Source organism: Chiloscyllium punctatum, chromosome 22, assembly GCF_047496795.1.
Source record: "Chiloscyllium punctatum isolate Juve2018m chromosome 22, sChiPun1.3, whole genome shotgun sequence".
NCBI lineage: Eukaryota > Metazoa > Chordata > Chondrichthyes > Orectolobiformes > Hemiscylliidae > Chiloscyllium > Chiloscyllium punctatum.
The window spans coordinates 41074316-41091953 of NC_092760.1; the positions used below are offsets into that span (position 1 = coordinate 41074316).

The 17638-nt window shown below is 39.6% G+C and overlaps 1 protein-coding gene across 4 annotated transcripts in view; it reads left to right on the forward strand.

Annotated features, from left to right (window-relative positions):
• Positions 1-1120: 1120 nt before the first annotated feature.
• Positions 1121-17638, forward strand: part of LOC140493561 (inner centromere protein-like) — a 38351-nt gene continuing 21833 nt past the window's right edge. For 2 of the 4 annotated variants that reach the window (XM_072592121.1, XM_072592124.1), the window contains exons 1-7: positions 1179-1305; positions 4194-4360; positions 4928-5083; positions 7356-7451; positions 9131-9876; positions 12544-12580; positions 17518-17587. In XM_072592121.1, the coding sequence (XP_072448222.1) occupies positions 4935-5083; positions 7356-7451; positions 9131-9876; positions 12544-12580; positions 17518-17587 (1098 nt within the window). In that variant the 5' untranslated portion in view covers positions 1179-1305; positions 4194-4360; positions 4928-4934. Of the gene's footprint in view, positions 1345-4193; positions 4361-4927; positions 5084-7355; positions 7452-9130; positions 9877-12543; positions 12581-17517; positions 17588-17638 lie in introns of all 4 variants that reach the window. The other 2 variants (XM_072592122.1, XM_072592123.1) reach the window with 2 other exon arrangements.

The window sequence follows — 17638 nt, forward strand, 5'->3', positions numbered from 1 at the left end:
TCAGACTTTCAGGTGACCATTTTCCAAGGTGGACTTTGAGACAAGCAACAACGCAAAGTTGCCTTGTAGAGGCTGATAGACAAGTTGGGCACCCATGAGGATGGCCTCAACTGGCATCTTGGGTTTATGTCACACTACAGGTGACCCCACTGCACTATACAGTCCCTCACACACACACATTCCTACTCACACAGACCCTCTCTCATACACAAGCTCTCTTTCATATGCACACTTACATCCTCCACACTCACCCTCTCACAGGCTTATACCCCGTCACACTCACACATACTTTACCAAGCTTACACACACAAACTCTCTCACATGCACTCACACCCAAACACGCGCACTCACATACACATACTCACTCTGGCTCTCCTGCATGCATGCGCGTGTATACAGACACACACACAATTTTATGGGGCAAATCTGTATTTGCAGAATATTTTACCTTGCTCAAAAATGCATAACCTACAGTCAACCCACCTAAGACTTTATAAATCCCATTTTAGAAATAGAACCAGTCTGACTCAAGATTGGGACACAGACAGACTTTAACCTCATATCTTTAATGCATTGTGTGAGCTGAGATGACACATTTTATTAGAAAACCAGAAGTTATTTTAAGAATGTGACTTTAAAGGAGCTCTGGGATTTACATATTAACGAACCAGAATTAGTAAAACCATTCTAAAAGATTAAATACTAAGTTTGATTAATATATTTCAGCTGCATAACACTAAACTTTTCCTATAAATTCTGCGTCTTATGGTGCTACCCCACAAGCACCTGATGAAGAAGCAGCGCTTCCAAATCAACCTGTTGGACTATAACCTGGTGTTGTGTGATTTTTATTTAAACTTCGTTTAAAGTTGGCCTGATTTGTAGGTGCCGGTGTTGGACTGGGGTGAAAAGAGTTAAACCTGTAACCTTAACTTTAAATCTGGTCTTTTTCAATATAAAATTTCAGTTATATCACACTGTAAATGCTTCCAAATAAACCTCTGAGACTGCAACCGAATATTGTGTGATATTTAACTTTAAAGTTGGTCTCCGCGTACGTTTTACGTCAGTTCCGGCGCATGTACGTCACGGGGGTTGCTTTGTCGACATTGGCTCGTTCTGTAACCGTCGCTGAATTTAAAAGTTTAAACGGGCGCGCGGCCGCTGCTGGTTGTTGGGTTTGTTAGCGATCCTCCGGTAAGTGCCAGCTACTGGGGGTGAGAGGGCTGTTTCTGGACGGGGACGCAACCGGTCGATCCCGAGTTGGGGAGGACGGGGGAATTCAGGCGGTTGTTTTGCTCCGAGGTGAGGAAGGGAATGCAGACGCCTGCTCGGTCCCGGGAGGTGAGGGGCTGGTGCCTTCTAATTTATTTGTCCCCAGAAGGGTTTGAGGGAAGGGTGGAGGATTCGCTAGCACTGGAGGGCCCACAGGGATGTGAGCAGGAAGAAAGGCTGTCCTGCCCTGTGTGTGCAGCAGTACGGCCGCCTCGGGATCTGGGATCTGGGATGTGTCCGTGCATTACTAAAGGCCTGGTCTTGAATTTCTGATGCGGAGGGTCCATGAGGGTTGGCGGGGGCTTGTTCCTTTTTCAACTGATGCTATACTTAAATCTCTACAATGGTGTAGTAAGATTGGATTTATTGATATGCCACTGGCTTCAGGAAACTTAACTTCCATAACATGTACATTGGAAGATATTTAACGGTATTTGTGTTGCTATATCTACAGAGAGTTCTAACTATTGTGTGTTGTGAAGTGTTAATACTTTTTGAGAGCACTTTTTTGATGCTCGATGTGTAAAGATATATGGTGGTGCCTCTCTATTCAAGCTGGGTTCGCATATGCCTAGGCATCTTGCAGCTGCTTCATCCACCCTTAACTATGGGGCTATATCTTCAGTTTGTTCAAGGAATTCTGTGCGCATAGGATTTACACAGGGTTTGGGGGTATCTTTAGATAGTCGTCCACGACAATAATTATTTCTGAAATCTCTCTGAAGAGGTGCGCTATAAAGTATCTCCGAAAAGGTTTTTCAGTTAAGGTGTGAATTGGGGTTAAGTTTTTTTTTATCACAAAGAACGGCGGATGTTAGAAAATGGAAACACAAACGGAAATTGCTGGAAACACTCAGCACATTTGACAGCATCTGGAGAGAAGTCCGTTAACGTTAGGGTCGAGTGTCCCGTCCTCTGAACATCTAACTGGAGTTCTTGAGGGGAGGAGGAGGCACTCGACCCCAAACATTAACTGATTTCTTTCCACAGACCTGCTAAGCTTTTCCAGCAATTTCTGGTTTTGGTTAAATTTATTTCTGTAGTTTCCAGATTAAAAAAAAATAGAAATTGAGACGAGAGTTTCTTAAAATATCCATATTCTTTTCAGACTTGCTTAAAATTTATTTAATAAATTAGTTAACAGATTTGTTTTTCTACTCGGGGCAGACCATTTATACAGTCATAGAGGTGTACAGCACAGAAACAGATCCTTTGGTTCAATTTGTCCATGCTGACCAGATATCCTAATCTATTCCAATTTGCCAGCACTTGGCCCATATCCCTCTAAACCCTTATTATTTATATACCCATTCAGATGCCTTTTTAACTGCTGTAATTGTACCAGCCTCTGCCATTTCCTCTGGCAGCTCATTCCATTCACATACCACCCTCTGTGAAAATGTTGCGCCTTAGGCCCCTTTTGTATCCCTGTGCCCACCCCCTGCCCGACTAAATCTATGCCCTCTAGTTCTGGACTCTCCCATCACAGGGAAATGACCGTGTCTATTTATCCTATCTGTGCCCCTCATGATTTTATGCACCTCTCAGCCTCTGTCTCTCCCATAGCTCAAATCCTCCAACACTGACAACATCCTTCTGATAAGGCCAGAATTGCATGCAATATTCCAACAGAGGCCTAACCAATTTCTTGTAAAGCTGCAACATTTCCTCCTGACTCCATAGTCAATACTGTGACAATAAAGGAAAGCATACCAAATGCTGTCTTCACTATCCTATCGACCTGTAACTCTACTTTCAAGGAGCTAGAACCTGCACTCAAAGGTCTCTTTGTTCAGCAACACTCCCCAGGACCTTACCATTAAGTCCTGCTCTGATTTGCTCTTCCAAAATGCCACACCTCACATTTATCGAAAGTAAACTTCATTTGCCACTCCTCAGCCCCTTGGTCCACCTGAGCAAGATCCCATTGGTTACCATAGAAAGAGTTGAGGAGGGTTCCCTTTGCTTTATTATAATTTCAATGTTTGATATTGAGCAAGTCTGCCTTTTCAAAGACAGGGAAGGTCTGGCAGGAGCAGGGAGGTCGTCAGTACTGAAAATATAGTACTATGGTTGCAAGAACAGGTTTCTGTGGTGTTACTTGGCAGCCGTTGACTTCAGCCTTTTTGCCACATGCAAAGCACAAATAGGTGGAATGGAGTATTCTACTTTGTGTAGATGAGCACAGCTCCAAGACTCGAGAAACGCAACCTCAACTTGAACAAAATGGTCTGCTTGAATAACATTCTCTCTAATCCAATAGTGCATTGTGTTATACTGAAACCTTGCAAAGGATGCAATGCATCAACTCAACTAGTGGCTGATAGCTTGCGAACCCACACCATTGGTGTGACTGTAAAGTATCCAAATTTCACAATCAATGTGCAATTAACCTGATCTTAAAAATTACATTAATCAAACATGATGTGGAGTGCCAGTGTTGGACTGGGATGGACAAAGTTTAAAAATCACACAACACCAGGTTATAGTCCATATGGTTTATTTGGAAGTACATGAATCAGTGATTTTCCCCAATATCAAGGTAGTTGGTGTATGTGGATGGCATGCAACTGCAGCAGACCCCTGTTGCGAAGATATCTACCTCTACATGAATGTGGTCCATTTTTTGCACCAATGAACTTCCTGCATCAACATGAATGTGCAAATTTGTGTGCACATTAAAATTGCTACATCACGAACTGGTATTGACAAATAAGTAGTCTTTTGATCAAAAAGGACTGAAACCAGTCACTCCAGTTGGGTGTGATAAGTTGTTGTCAATTTTGATTTGCACCATTTATGGGAATTTTCACATTGGAGATGGAACCTCACCTGTAAAAGAATCTCCTGCAGGTAGAAAACAAAGCAAGCTGTATTTCAAGCTGCTGTTTAACAGTTTTTTTTGTTTATGACTACAGGTCTGAAGCTGGAGGAAGTTTGTGCACTCAAGAGTCTGCTCAGTGACTAAATAAGATTTAAAAACACATCAGAACGTGGAGTACTCAAGACAACGGAGATATTTGCTACTGCTGATGATCCAAGACATTGATTAAACAACTTTAGTCTTGGGTCAAACCTTTTTAAGGTATTAAATATGCATTCATTTCATTTGTTTTCCTACTGGATTGCTATGCTTGTTTGCATGCCAAATGTCAATTTTTTAAAATTCCCCTGGGTGAGCAGACAATGTTCTTTCGTTCATGGTTAGGTGGGTCAGTTTATTGATCATCAGCAAGACAGTATCTCCTCAGTGTGCTTCCATTACTGTATTGAAGCATTCTCTGAAAGGATGCTTGAGTCTTTCATGGACCCTAAATCTATAATTGGCTAGAGTTTTGTCAGAGTCCAGGCTGACTCTATCTTCTACTCTAATTGTTCCCCATCTGATTTGTTAACTACATTGAAAATCAGTTAATATGTAATGGATTGTGGATGATTTGATTTTGTTTTTTATTTTGTTAATGTTTATGGGATGTGGGTTTTTATTTATTGCTCTGAACGTTGAGAGACATGAAGGCCAGGTCAGGTCCTTCCTCCTTTGTGCACTCTTGCACTTCATGTGCATATATATTCCAAATTTAAACTTCATTAGTTAACTTAAATCACTTTGTCTACTTTGCTTAAATTTTATCCTTTTTTTTGTGCCATTCAGTGACATCATGGCTTCGAGAACAGCAATCACAATGGCGGACACTGATAACATGCTAAAATTGTTTGGTGAAAAACTCCATATTGTTATTGAAGATTTCAAAGAAAATACCATATGGCTGAAAGAAATCAAAGAGGAAGCCAAAAAGATGTTCATCAGGTTAAAAAATTTTGTTATTTTGCAAACTCCATGTTGGCCACTGTACCTTTTTTGCTTTTGATATACTGTCAGTTTTGTAGCTGTTGAAACAAAATATTGAGTAGACTGCCAGAGGCTGGTTTTTTTGGCAAAAGTTGCAGATTTATACAATTTATATATTTTAGATTTTCAGTTCAATGAAATTTTTAACTTGTTATGGGGCTAAACCCCTTAATCAACCTCATAAATAGGTAGCTTAATAAAGGCAAGCTATTTGAGATGTTTTGCTGGGATTGATGAATATAGCTGTCACTTTAAGTATAATTGCTGAAAATGTGTTGCTGGAAAAGCGCAGCAGGTCAGGCAGCATCCAAGGAACAGGAGAATTGACGTTTCGGGCATCAGCCCCTCTTCAGGGCTGCTGATGCCCGAAACGTCGATTCTCCTGTTCTTTGGATGCTGCCTGACCTGATGCGCTTTTCCAGCAACACATTTTCAGCTCTGATCTCCAGCATCTGCAGTCCTCCCTTTCTCCCCTACTTCAAGTATAATTGAACATTTTTATGTTAAGTTAAAAGTGACTTCAATTGGCACTTGTTTCAAAAAATCATTAAAAGTCTTGTTAAGGTTTTTCAAGTTTCCTGATGGAAACCGTCTGAATTGAGACATGTTTTACAATCATATAAGATGCAGCAAAAAACAATTCGGGCAAAAGCTGCCAATGGTGTTGCAGCCAATTGCACGATCATTGGTTATCTGGTGAATCATAACCTTCGTGCTTTAGTTAATGCATGAACCACTGTCCCCTGGTCAAAATACTTCTTTCCAAGTAGCTATCATTACAAATGGAAGCATATACCTCATTCAGAAAGTCAAACTCAATTGGTGCATCTTTCTGTGACAATGTCCAGTTAGATTTGCCATTTCATCATTTTTGGGCTAGTTTGATTTCAACAACTTCAGATTTATCTATAAGGTTTGTTTATTTATTTAGACAGCTTTTGAAAGAACACCTTTGTTTTTACTTTGTGAAAAAATAGCCATATTTGTCTTGCAGTCAACAACTCCTTCAGACCCCAAAGGTGCACCTTTTTTAGCCTTTTATTTCTCAGATATATACTATAGTTCAACTAACTGAAAATGCAACATTCCACAAGTATTCAACAATACTTGACTCTATTTTACTGATGCCTCTCTAGGGCTCATCAGTTCCTATGATTGTCTCACTGCTTGTCTGGCATGCAGCACGAGGTGAAAATTTTCCTTGAACTTACTCTCGTGAAATCTGGAACTATTCTTTGCTCCCTACAGCAATTTATTTCCTGCACTGTTTCCATCCTTGATAACTGTTGGAAACTGCAAAAGTCTATTTTCAATTTATTATCTTTGACTCCTGAAACAGTTTTCTGTCCACACCATCACCAAAGACCACCACTTTCCAGCTCTCTGATATTAGACAAATTCATCTAAAATCTTTCGGTTACACCAAAAAGCTGAGTATTCTATTGGTCTCCTGAATAACTTGATTTTGCACCCAGTATAAACATGGGTCCTCCAATTCTGTCCATTTATCAACACTCTTCAAATCTCATTTGCCAATCATGTGTTTTCTGACCATCACGGACTTCCGTCAGATGATATCTCAGTTTTAAAATTCTTACCTTTGTCTTCAGATCCCATCACTGTCTCTTTTTTTTCCCCTCAGTGCAGCTGTTGCAGCCCTAAAGTCTTTGATGCCTGTAGTTTTTTTGATCTTTTTTTTAAATTGCTTAATCATTGGTGACATTACTGCCATTTTCCTTTGCTGCAAGATATGAAATTTTCTCCTCTCTTATTGACATGTCCCTTTTTGAAATATATATCCTAGATCAAGTTCTTGCTCATTGTGGCCTAGCAATTTTAAAAAAAAATGTTGTTTTCATTAGTCTCACTTAAATGTCTTGTGATGTATTACTATGTTAAATGTGCCTTTAGAAATTGATGTTTCTGTGCATTGTTCATTTGGGCCCAAGAACGAATAAATGAACAGGTTATAAGTTGCCAACCAAAAATACAGAATCTCTTCTCTCCACTGATTTTTAAAATCCATCTAGTAAATTCTAAAATGTTGAGTATAGGTGTTAGAATTACCTTCAAGCCCGGAGTCTGTCTTTATCATCAAAGAAATAGGGCCATGTACACTGCCAGTATACAGCACACATTATTCACTTGCACAAATGAATAATAAACACAAATAAGAACTTGAGCACCAGTTGAGTTTTGCTGCTAATGTGAGAATTGAAAATATTTTCAGTGACTTTACTGCAGAACCTGAGCTGATGCCAAAAACACCTTCAGAAAGAAAGCGGCGTCGGAGACGACCATCTGTGGCCCAGGATTCCACTAAGAGGTAAGCATTATCAGTGGTGTCCAGCAAACTGAGATGTAGTTTGAAGGCATTAATCACCTGAACACATTCAGTGGTTAAATTTCTTTAGTTAAAAACCAGTATTTCTCATGCTTCTAAATTTGCAAAATTTCCTGAATTCCAGAATAGTGTCAACTTTGGAAACTAGCAAACACAATCCTGTTCAAAAGTGGGGTAAGAAAAAATGGGGATGACCGGGTGCTGACTATCCCATTAATATAGGAATTTCTTGAATCTATTGGTAAGGCAATCTTAGAGTATGACATTGCATTAACATTGTTTTGCAAAAGGCAACTTGAGTTTGACAAATTTATTTAGGGTTTGTAAGGGTGTAATGAGAGACATGGGTGAAGAGAAGCCATTTGGATTCCAAAAGAAATTCAATATGGTGTCAAACCAAAGGCCATAGGCATTAGAAGGTTCATGGATTTGCAGCAATAGTATTTGCCTTAATATTGGTTTGATTAATGGACAGGAAAAAAATTGTTATGTGGGGGGTTGTAGTGAGGGTCATTGTACAATGGACAGAGTAAACGGTGTATGCTATCATTAGCAGAATGAAATGTGATTTCTTGAGGTGTTAAAGCTCATTAGTATGGGCAAAAAGTTTACTCCTATTGGTTGGGCAATGTATGACATTAGAAACTGGCCCAAAAATAAGCATTTTTGACTGAGGTAAGAAATTTCTTCACGCAAAGTATAGTAAATGTTTGGGTGATCATTCTCTCCAGAAGGTTGTAAATGCTCCATTATGGACTATTCAAGACTGGGATAGACTTTTGGCCTTGTATAATCAATGAATATGTGTAGTGGTCAAAAAAATGAAGTTAAGGCAGAATATCCACCATGATCATAGCAAAGCAGACTCTACACATCAGGTCTACTCCTCTTCCTACTTCTTGCATGTAAAGTTCTGCCTTTTCAGGCTGTGGACTGCTGGTGGGTAATCTGATGCTGGTACAGAGCAGTCTGCTGGATAGCTAACTGGGTTGAAATTTACTTTTATCAAAACTTTGTATAAAATTGAAAGAAATTTCCGATTCAAGTGTGAATGAGTTGCTATCCTTTGTATTCTATTTACCTCAAATGTATTGAATTTAATAAGATTTTGGTGAAAAGTAGTATGCTGCTTTTGTTGAATGTAGTTCCACTATACTTTTTCAAAGTTTGGAAGGCCATATGATAAAAGGAAGGATGGGATGAGGAAGGTGAGTCTACTTCCATTTTATGCTGAATTGAGAGGTGAGTTCTTGTGCAGTTCAAAGTGCTCTCTTCCCAAGAGTCATGCATAGCATGTTTCATGCTTCATTATATGATCACTTTTGGATTGTTCTTAATGGATCATTTGGCCAGTACTATTTTGATTTTTGCTTTGACTTCCATTGAAGTTTGGTGCTAAGGTTCTGTCTTTAATGTATTCACATTTCGCAGTACAATAGTTAATGAAACTACTTTTTGTGCCATCATGTGACAAAAGTACTGAATAGCTCCAATTCTTTTGGAACTGAACCAGTGTTATTAAAGCTTTAGTGAATGAAGGGTGGAATGTCCCTAATGGTGTAAAGAAAACTTTTAGAAAATGTTGCTAATATGAAGGAGTGTTGGATCTGGTTAATTTGGTTTGTGTAGAGATTTTAATTTGAAGGATTTTATTTCTCCAGACTTTCTAGAAGCAGAAGAAATTTGAGGCGCTCTTCAACTCAAAGGGCAAAGCTCAGAAGTAGGGTTGTTGAGGAAGATAACAGTGGCTACAATAAGATAGTTGAGGAGCCAGAACCTCCTGTACGTCTAACACGGTCAACGACACGTGCATTAGCAACTGCTGATCTTGAAACTGAGAAAAATGAGCTTGCGGTTGTCCCAGTTAATGGTAGAGTGCCACTTGTTGTCTTGTCACCAAATGACTGTAAAAGTGTTGAGTTGCACCAAAAAGGTGAAGTTGTTGACTTAACCAAAACTCTGTCAACTTCTTCTGAAGATGTGCAAAAGGAATTTGAAAGACAACCACCTCCTAGTGCACCTGTTTTGGAAATCATATCTGCTGCTACTTCAGTGATCCCCAGGAGCCCAAATCGAGCAGCAACTAAGATGAAAATAGCAGGTGCAGTAACTGCTAAAGAAAATAATGTGAATGAGTGTTTAGCTGATCAGGAATTAAATAATTCTATGAAGTCATCAGCAGCTAGTGAAAATTCCATCACTGAAGATGAAAACCAGTCTAGCCATAAGGCTGTTCGTAGATCAGTGCGGAAAAGCACCACCAATCACCGGTCCAGCTGTCTTGGCTTAATGGATAAATATTCATTGAATATCCAACGGACTGTCATGGTACAAGAATCGATGAGGAAATCCTTGCGTAAATCCATGGCCAAGAGGAGGAATATTCGAGAATCCTCTGCTTCGAGCTGTAAGTATAACTGCACATGTTTTAGACAATGTGGTGACAAATTGTACCTAGTCTATCTACAAAAAAAAAGGTTAACTAAGTTCTTCTACTTGAACCATATGAAACTGAACTTAAGATCACAAAATATTTTGGCTATATTTGCAAATAGAAGGATCTGTGTTGAGACAAGAAAGAAAAGCCTTTCTCATAGCTTGTATAACCTGTTTATTATAAATTAGATTTTGGTTTCCCTACAGTGTGGAAACAAGCCTTTTGGCCCAACAAGTCCACACTAACCCTCCAAAGAGCAAACCACCCAGTCCTCAATATTTATCCCTGACTAAGCACCCAACACTATTTGGGCAATTTAGCATGGCTAATTCACCTGACCTGCACATCTTTTGGATTGTGGGAGGAAACCGGAGCACCCAGAAGAAACCCATGCAGACTCTGAGAATGTGCAAACTCCACACAGTTGCCTGATGTGAGAATTGAACCTGGGTCCCTGGCGCTGTGAGGCAGCAGTGCTAACCACTGAGCCACTGCACTGCCCCAACAAGTCCGTACTGACCCTCCGAAAAGCAACTCGGCCAGACCCAGTCCCCTACCCTATATTTGCCACTGACTAATGCACCTAACACTACAGGCTATTTAGCATGGCCAATTCACCTGACCTACACATCTTTCTTTCCAGGCTTAGTCTTAAGAAGCAATGACCATCTCAGATCTGGAGGTTAGCTATTGTTGTCTTAATCTAGCAGAATGGCTTGAAAGGAGATGGTGTTCAATCTGGACAGCGTAGTCCAAATAGGAGCATGTTGAACTTTATCATCCAGTTTAGTAACATGAATATGCTTCCACATTAACTCCCCCTTTCCTTTGTTTCCTTCCCTCATTGCCCCAAAGTTATTGATTCTCTGCCTTGAATATAATTGTGAAATATCTGTAGTATTCTCTGGATAGTTCCAGGGCTTCCCAACTTTGTGAAGTAACTTCTGTCCAAAATGACTGATCCCTTATTCTTGAGATTATAATCCTCTCATTCTACACTAAGTTCAAGTCCTATCTGCTCCAGAGGTGTATAATAACATCTCTGAAGTGGTTGATTTAGAGAAAAAAAAAGTCAAGTCACCTATTTGATTCTGAAATTCCAAAGACTGCTGCCCAACCATGTAATCTCCTTGTAGTTTAACCTTTTGCACTTTTTTTTTAAAAATTGAAAATCCAAACATGTGCTGCATTCATTTTATCTGCTGTCCTAGTTGGATCACAACATCCCCTACTTTCTGCTTCAGGGAGAAGATAATATCAACATTAGTTATCTGCACAATTCTTGTCAAGATTCTATCCTCACTCTGCAGCTACTGCTGCAATGCTAATCATGGCAGCTAAATTTGCCATGAGTTTCTGACTGCATAGACGGTCATAATGACTCACTTCTCTGCAGTGACCTGTCCCAATCCCATCTGTGCCTAAATTTTCAAAATGCTATTGTCATGTCAGACATAATCATAGTATGCTATGATGACTGAAACTCCAATTTACTGTGATCTGTCCCCAGATAGTTCTGGGTCCTTTTTCTTTCTTAATAAATTTTTGGATGAGAATATAGAAGGCATGGTTAGTAAATTTGCAAATGATACCAAGATTAGTGGCATAGTAGACTGTGAAGAAGGTTTTCTAAGATTACAAAGGGATTTCTACTAAATGGGTCAATGGGCTGAAAAGCACCAGATGGCGTTCAATCTGGATAAATGTCCCAAAATGCAAAACATCTTTTGAAGTCTGTGTCACATATAGACCGGGTGGTTAAAAAGGCATGTGACATGCTAGCCATCATTGCTTCATCCCTTTTGATTATGGGAGTTGGGAAGCCATTTGAGGTTGTAAGGGGTATTGATGAGACCTCCTCTGGAATGCTGCATTCAATCCAGTTTTAGGGAGAATATTCTCAGCTGGAGCAGGTTCTGAAGGAGTTTGCCACGATGTTGCTGGGTATGGAAGGTTTGAGTTAGAGAAGCTGGGACTTTTTCACTGGAGCATAGTTTGAAAGGTGAGCTGACAGGTTTATAAAATGGTAGCTTATTTTTCCCTAAATTGGGAGATTTCAAGACTTGGGTGGTACAATTTAAAGGTGAGCAGGGAGATTTTAAAGACATGAGATTTTAAAGACCTTGTTTCACCAGGTGGCTCACGTGGAATGAACTTGCTGAGGAAGTGATGGATGTGGGCACAATTACAATTGGATAGGTACATGAATAGAAAAGGTTTGGAGAGATATGGCCCAGGAGCATGCAGGTGGGACTAATTTAGTTTGGGATTGTTTGGCATGGGCTGGTTGGACCGAAGGTTCTGTTTGTGTTGCATGACTCTTGTCTTGCATTATGTCAATTAAATGATCACCCAAAATATGGAACAAGTTGGAAAAAGACTATTTAGTATGGTGCATGGATTGTTCAGGTGCAGATGTTATCTACTATTTTTGTCTTGGTCATTGATTACTATCATGTACTTTATGCCCTATCTTGTGCTAGAAAATCTAGCCAAATTTTGTAACTGACTTTATTCTCTTAAATACACCTGTCAGAATCCAGAATTGATCAGGTATTTTTCAACTTCAGATTTTGTTTGGTGCTCTTTATTTCATTTTAAAATCTTCTAATTTGCTTGTGTGTCTTTTGCTTTTAGCTCACATCAGTAATGACAATATGGATGAGAGAATGCGGTAAGAGAATATTTACTTCAATATTCAGAATGAATATTGACCGGCAAGTCATTAAATGGGTCACAAATAATTGCAACTTCTGCTTACCTGCCCAACATTTATCCCATCGAGAGGGATCTGTTGAAGTGTGTAATCTGAATCTTTTTCTTTTCCGGAACAAAAAAGTGAATGGCTTGTTCAACTATTTTGGAGGGCAGTTAATAGTCAACCATATGACTGTGGGTCGCAAATCACTTCGGTCAGCCCAAGTAAGGATGGCAGATTTCTTTCTCTAAAGGACACAGTGTAATGGAAGGGTGCTTAAAGCAATCCGTACTGGTTTAATGGTTCCATCACTGCTTGCTTTTTGTTTCCTCCACCCCCCCCCCCCCTTGGTCTGTTCAAAATTTGGAAGGATAGATGGCTGTTATTTTCACTTGTATGTGATGATGTGAACTCTTATTCCCTCTCTCTTGCTTCTTCTAAATTCAATGATGAAAGTGGAAATGGGAATGATATGGGGAGGTGTGGAGTGGGACAGCCCACTGCATGCTATCACACAGTCAGATCATCCACATTGTTCTCCAGTCTGTGTATATTTTCTTGTTAAAACATTTGATCTTCCTATGAGCAAATTTTGTTATAAACAGCTGGTGCATAGGTGATATGATTTTTTTTGCAATTTCAATTAGGTTAAGATGCCTTTCAAACATTTTTCACCACTTTTGTTAATCCTTTTAAAACAGGATCATCTGAGGCCAATTTTTATGTGCCCTGTATTTTTCCTAGCTAAAATCCAGTAACCAGACTGGCACTAGTTTAGTTATTACAAGTTACAATCTGCTGACACAAGGTATGAGAACTACAATGATTAAGCATTTTTAATCCTTAAATTGAGTTTGTGTTCTGGTTAGTGAAAACATACATTCCTCTAGATACCAGTGTAATTGGAAACATTTTGAGCCCTGCTGTCTGTAGGACTTCACCTTGAAATGTCCAAGAGTAGTGAAGCCAGATGTTATACTTTGTTGTTGCATTTATCACCTACATATTTCCTGATTTTTAGACGTCACCACCTGATCTATGCATAACTATACACTGCCTTTTTAAGCTGTGAAGTAGCCTGTTTAGGAAACTTGTTAGTTGTAAAGTGTTACAGCTTGTACTGCTCATAAATATTAAATTGCTAAGATATGAGCAGTGAGATTCTTTGGCAGAATAGTGTGCTGTTTTAGAAATGGCTTAAGTAATTGAAACATGCAGTGCAGGGCTAAATGGCATCTTGCTCAGTGTTCTAACTCTTGCTTCTAAGTTGGTTTTATGTACCACACCAGAGGCTTCATAACACAACTGAGGCTGACTTATTATTCTTATCATATAGGAATGCTACATTGTTATCTTTTTGATGTGCTATCTTTTGAGTGAGCTGCTAAACTGAGTTCCTCATTGGACTTGGGCCCACAAAAGTTTCCACGTCACTATTTCAAAGAGCAAGGAAAATCTCCCTAAGTTCTGGTCAATATTTATTATCACTAGCATCACAAAAACAAATGTTTATCAATTGTTGTCAAGTTACTATTTTTGCACCTCTGCTGTGTGCAAATTTTATTTCTGTATTACTGCACTAAATAGTATTGTTCAACTTCTGGTCATTGGTTGTGGATTGCTGTACTTTGGGATGTCCTAGAGTTGTGAACAATGTAAATTGTATGTTTTAAAACCAGGTCCATGTTAGTCTTTATCTTGTCAGTGAGATAGGGGCCAATTGCAATTTATGAAAGGCAAAGTTTGATGAGCACATATAAATCACATTACATGTGTGGAATAGAATAGATTTCAGTATAGGAATACATGTCAGCAGCATTCTCCTCCCTTGATTTTTCTATTCCAACTGCAAAATGTAATTGGAGCTGAAGTTAAATTTGCTGTAAAAGCAAAAGTGTGCAAACATCTGGCCAGTGAGATAATATCTAATCAATCTTTTCCTAGATGTTTAAATAGAAGTTTGGAAACACTGAGAGAATTTTACTTATGGCTATTTGAGCATGTGTATATTAGCTATGGCATTGTGAAAGCCATTCAGATAAACCTGCAGCATGGGTCTGTAGGTTCCAAACAATGTGTCCTCTCTTCCCATCCTTTGTAGTTGTTTAAAGTCTTTTGCTGTTTACTGTCAGAACTGTAAGTCTTGCATTGCAAGTGTTCACTTTTAGATGCAATTGGAAATAAAGGCTTTTAAAAATTTGTTTTATTGTTTTTGAGGACATTGATGTGAACTCCTTTTAAACTGCTGTAGTCTAGTGTTGAAGTGCTGTCAGGAAAGGAGTTCCAGGATTTTGTTTCGGTGACAGTGAAGCGATGACTGCTTCATAAATCAAATCTGAGCCATTTGTTTCGAGGGAAACTTTGAAGGTAGTGATGTTTCTCTGGATCTGCTGCCCTTGTCCTTCTAGATGGTAGAGATTGAGTTTGAAGAGTGCTTTATAAGGAACTGAGCTTCTGCAGTGCAAGTTTTGGATGGTATACGTGGTTGTCACTGTGGTGTCAGACATTGCTGTAATCTTGAATTTTTATACTCTTAATATATTCTGATATCATCAAATAGCATTTTAAAAAATGTTCTTTTTGTCTTTCAGAAGAATAACTTAAGCCAATTTGTAAACCCAAGTTTTGTATTTGTCAGTCTGAAGTTTTACGATCCTTGAGTTAAAACATCACCAGTATCTGAGAGCACAGCTCTGGTCCAGTAGGACTATGGTGGCTTTGTTGTTTATATATAGCCCGTAAGCAATGCAGTTTTCAATTATTGAATTATGAAAAAGGGGCAACTTTTTCAGATGGTGGTAAGTGTATGGAATGAGCTGCCAGAGGATGTGGTGGAGGCTGGTACAATTGCAACATTTAAGAGGCATTTGGATAGGTACATGAATAGGAAGGGTTTGGAAGGATATGGGCCGGGTGGTAGGTGGGACTAGATTGGGTTGGGATGTCTGGTCGGCATGGATGGGTTGGACCGAAGGGTCTGTTTCCATGCTGTACATCTCTATGACTGTACTCAGTAAGTACTTATTAAGTCAGTTTTGTGGTAACTTTTTTTTTGTTTTAAAAATCTGTCAATCGCTGTTGCACTTAAAAAGTTTATGGCCTCAGAGGCAGGTGAGGTGCTGGAAGACTGGCTAACATGGTGCCACTGTTTTAAGAAAGGTGGTAAGGACAAGCCAGGGAACTATAGACCATTGAGCCTGATGTTAGTGGTGGGCAAGTTGGAGGGAATCTTGAGGGACAGGATGTACTTCCTTTTGGAAAGGCAAAGACTGATTAGGGATAGTCAACATGGCTTTGTGCATGGGAAATCATGTCTCTCAAACTTGATGGAGTTTTCTGAACAAGTAACAGGATTGAGGGCAGAGTGGTAGATGTGATCTATACGTACTTCAGTAAGGCATTCAATAAGGTTCCCTATGAGAGACTGGTTAGCATGGTTTGATCTCAGGGAATACAGGGAGAACTAGCCATTTGGATATAGAACTGGCTCAAATGAAGGAGGTGGTGGTGGAGAGTTGTATTTTAGACTGGAGGCCTGTGACCAGTAGTGCCACAAGGATTGGTGCTGGGTCCACTACTTTTCATCACATATTCACATCAAATCGTTTACATAAAAGGTATAGTTAGTAAGTTTGCAGGTGACACAAAAATTGGAGGTGTAGTGGATAGCAAAGAAGCTTACCTCTGATTACAATGGGATCTTGATCAGATGGGCCAATGGGTTGAGAAGTGGCAGATGGAGTTTAATCCAGATAAATGAGGTGCTGCATTTTGGGAAAGCAAATCTTAGCAGGACTTATCCACTGAATGGTAAGGTCCGAGGGAGTGTTGCTGAACAAAGAGACCTTGGTGTGCAGGTTCGTAGCTCCTTGAAAGTGGAGTCGCAGGTAGATAGGATAGTGAAGAAGGCATTTGGTATACTTTCCTTTTTACTGGTCAGTATTGTGTCCAGGAGATGGGAGGTCATGTTGTGGCTGTACAGGACATTGGTTAAGCCACTGTTGGAATATTGCATGCAATTCTGGTCTCCTTATCAGAAAGATGTTGTGAAACTTCAAAGGGGTCAGAAAAGATTTGCAAGGATGTTGCCAGCTTTGGCGGATTTGAGCTGTAGGGCGAGGTTGAATAGGCTAGGGCAGTTTTCCCTGGAGCATTGGAAGCTGAGGGGTGATGTTATACAAGTTTATAAAATCATGAGGGGCATGATTAGGATAAATTAGACAAAATCTCTTGCCTGGGGTGGGGGAGTCCAGAATTAGAGGACATAGTTTTAGGGTGAGGGGGAAAGATAAGAGACCTAAGGGGCAACCTTTTCACGGAGAGGGTGGTACATGTATTGAATGAGCTGCCAGAGGATGTGGTGGAGGCTACTATAATTGCAACATTCAGAAGGCATCTGGATTGGTACATGAATAGGAAGGGTTTGGAGGGATATGGGCCAGGTGCTGGCAGGTGGGACTAGATTAGGTTGGGTTATCTGGCCAGCATGGAAGAGTTGGAATGAAGGGTCTGTTTCGGTGCTGTACATCTATGACTTTGACTGCTAACATTGAGTATGAGAAATGGAATTTCCGAATGGTGATCAGTTTGTCTTGGAGCTTTGGGCTGTTTGTGCACCACGCAAAAGAAAGTAGTTTGAAGATTCTTTTCATTACAAAATATTAGGGTACCTCTTGGATGCAGTTTTGCTTTAAAATCCATCACTTGTTTTGTTGGCTCTCTTCTGGACATTGTGCTCTGTAAACTGAGCAGAATCTCTAACTTGTCTATTTTTGTTTTGCATGTGAAAAGACTTATTACCATCTCCATAGCTAAGCTGATGAAACTAAGATTAAGAGCAGATCCTTTGGCTCACATTGTTGTAAACTGTTTTATTTTGGAAACTTGAACAATTTTTTGTTTTAATCACTTAGAGTTGACGAATGTTCTGGTGCTCCACTTAAAACTGAAGAGCGAAAGGAAGATGAGCAATCAGCCACTAAGGTAGGTTTTAAGAATTGGCCTTTTTAATTAAAGCTTAACTTCTGTACATGA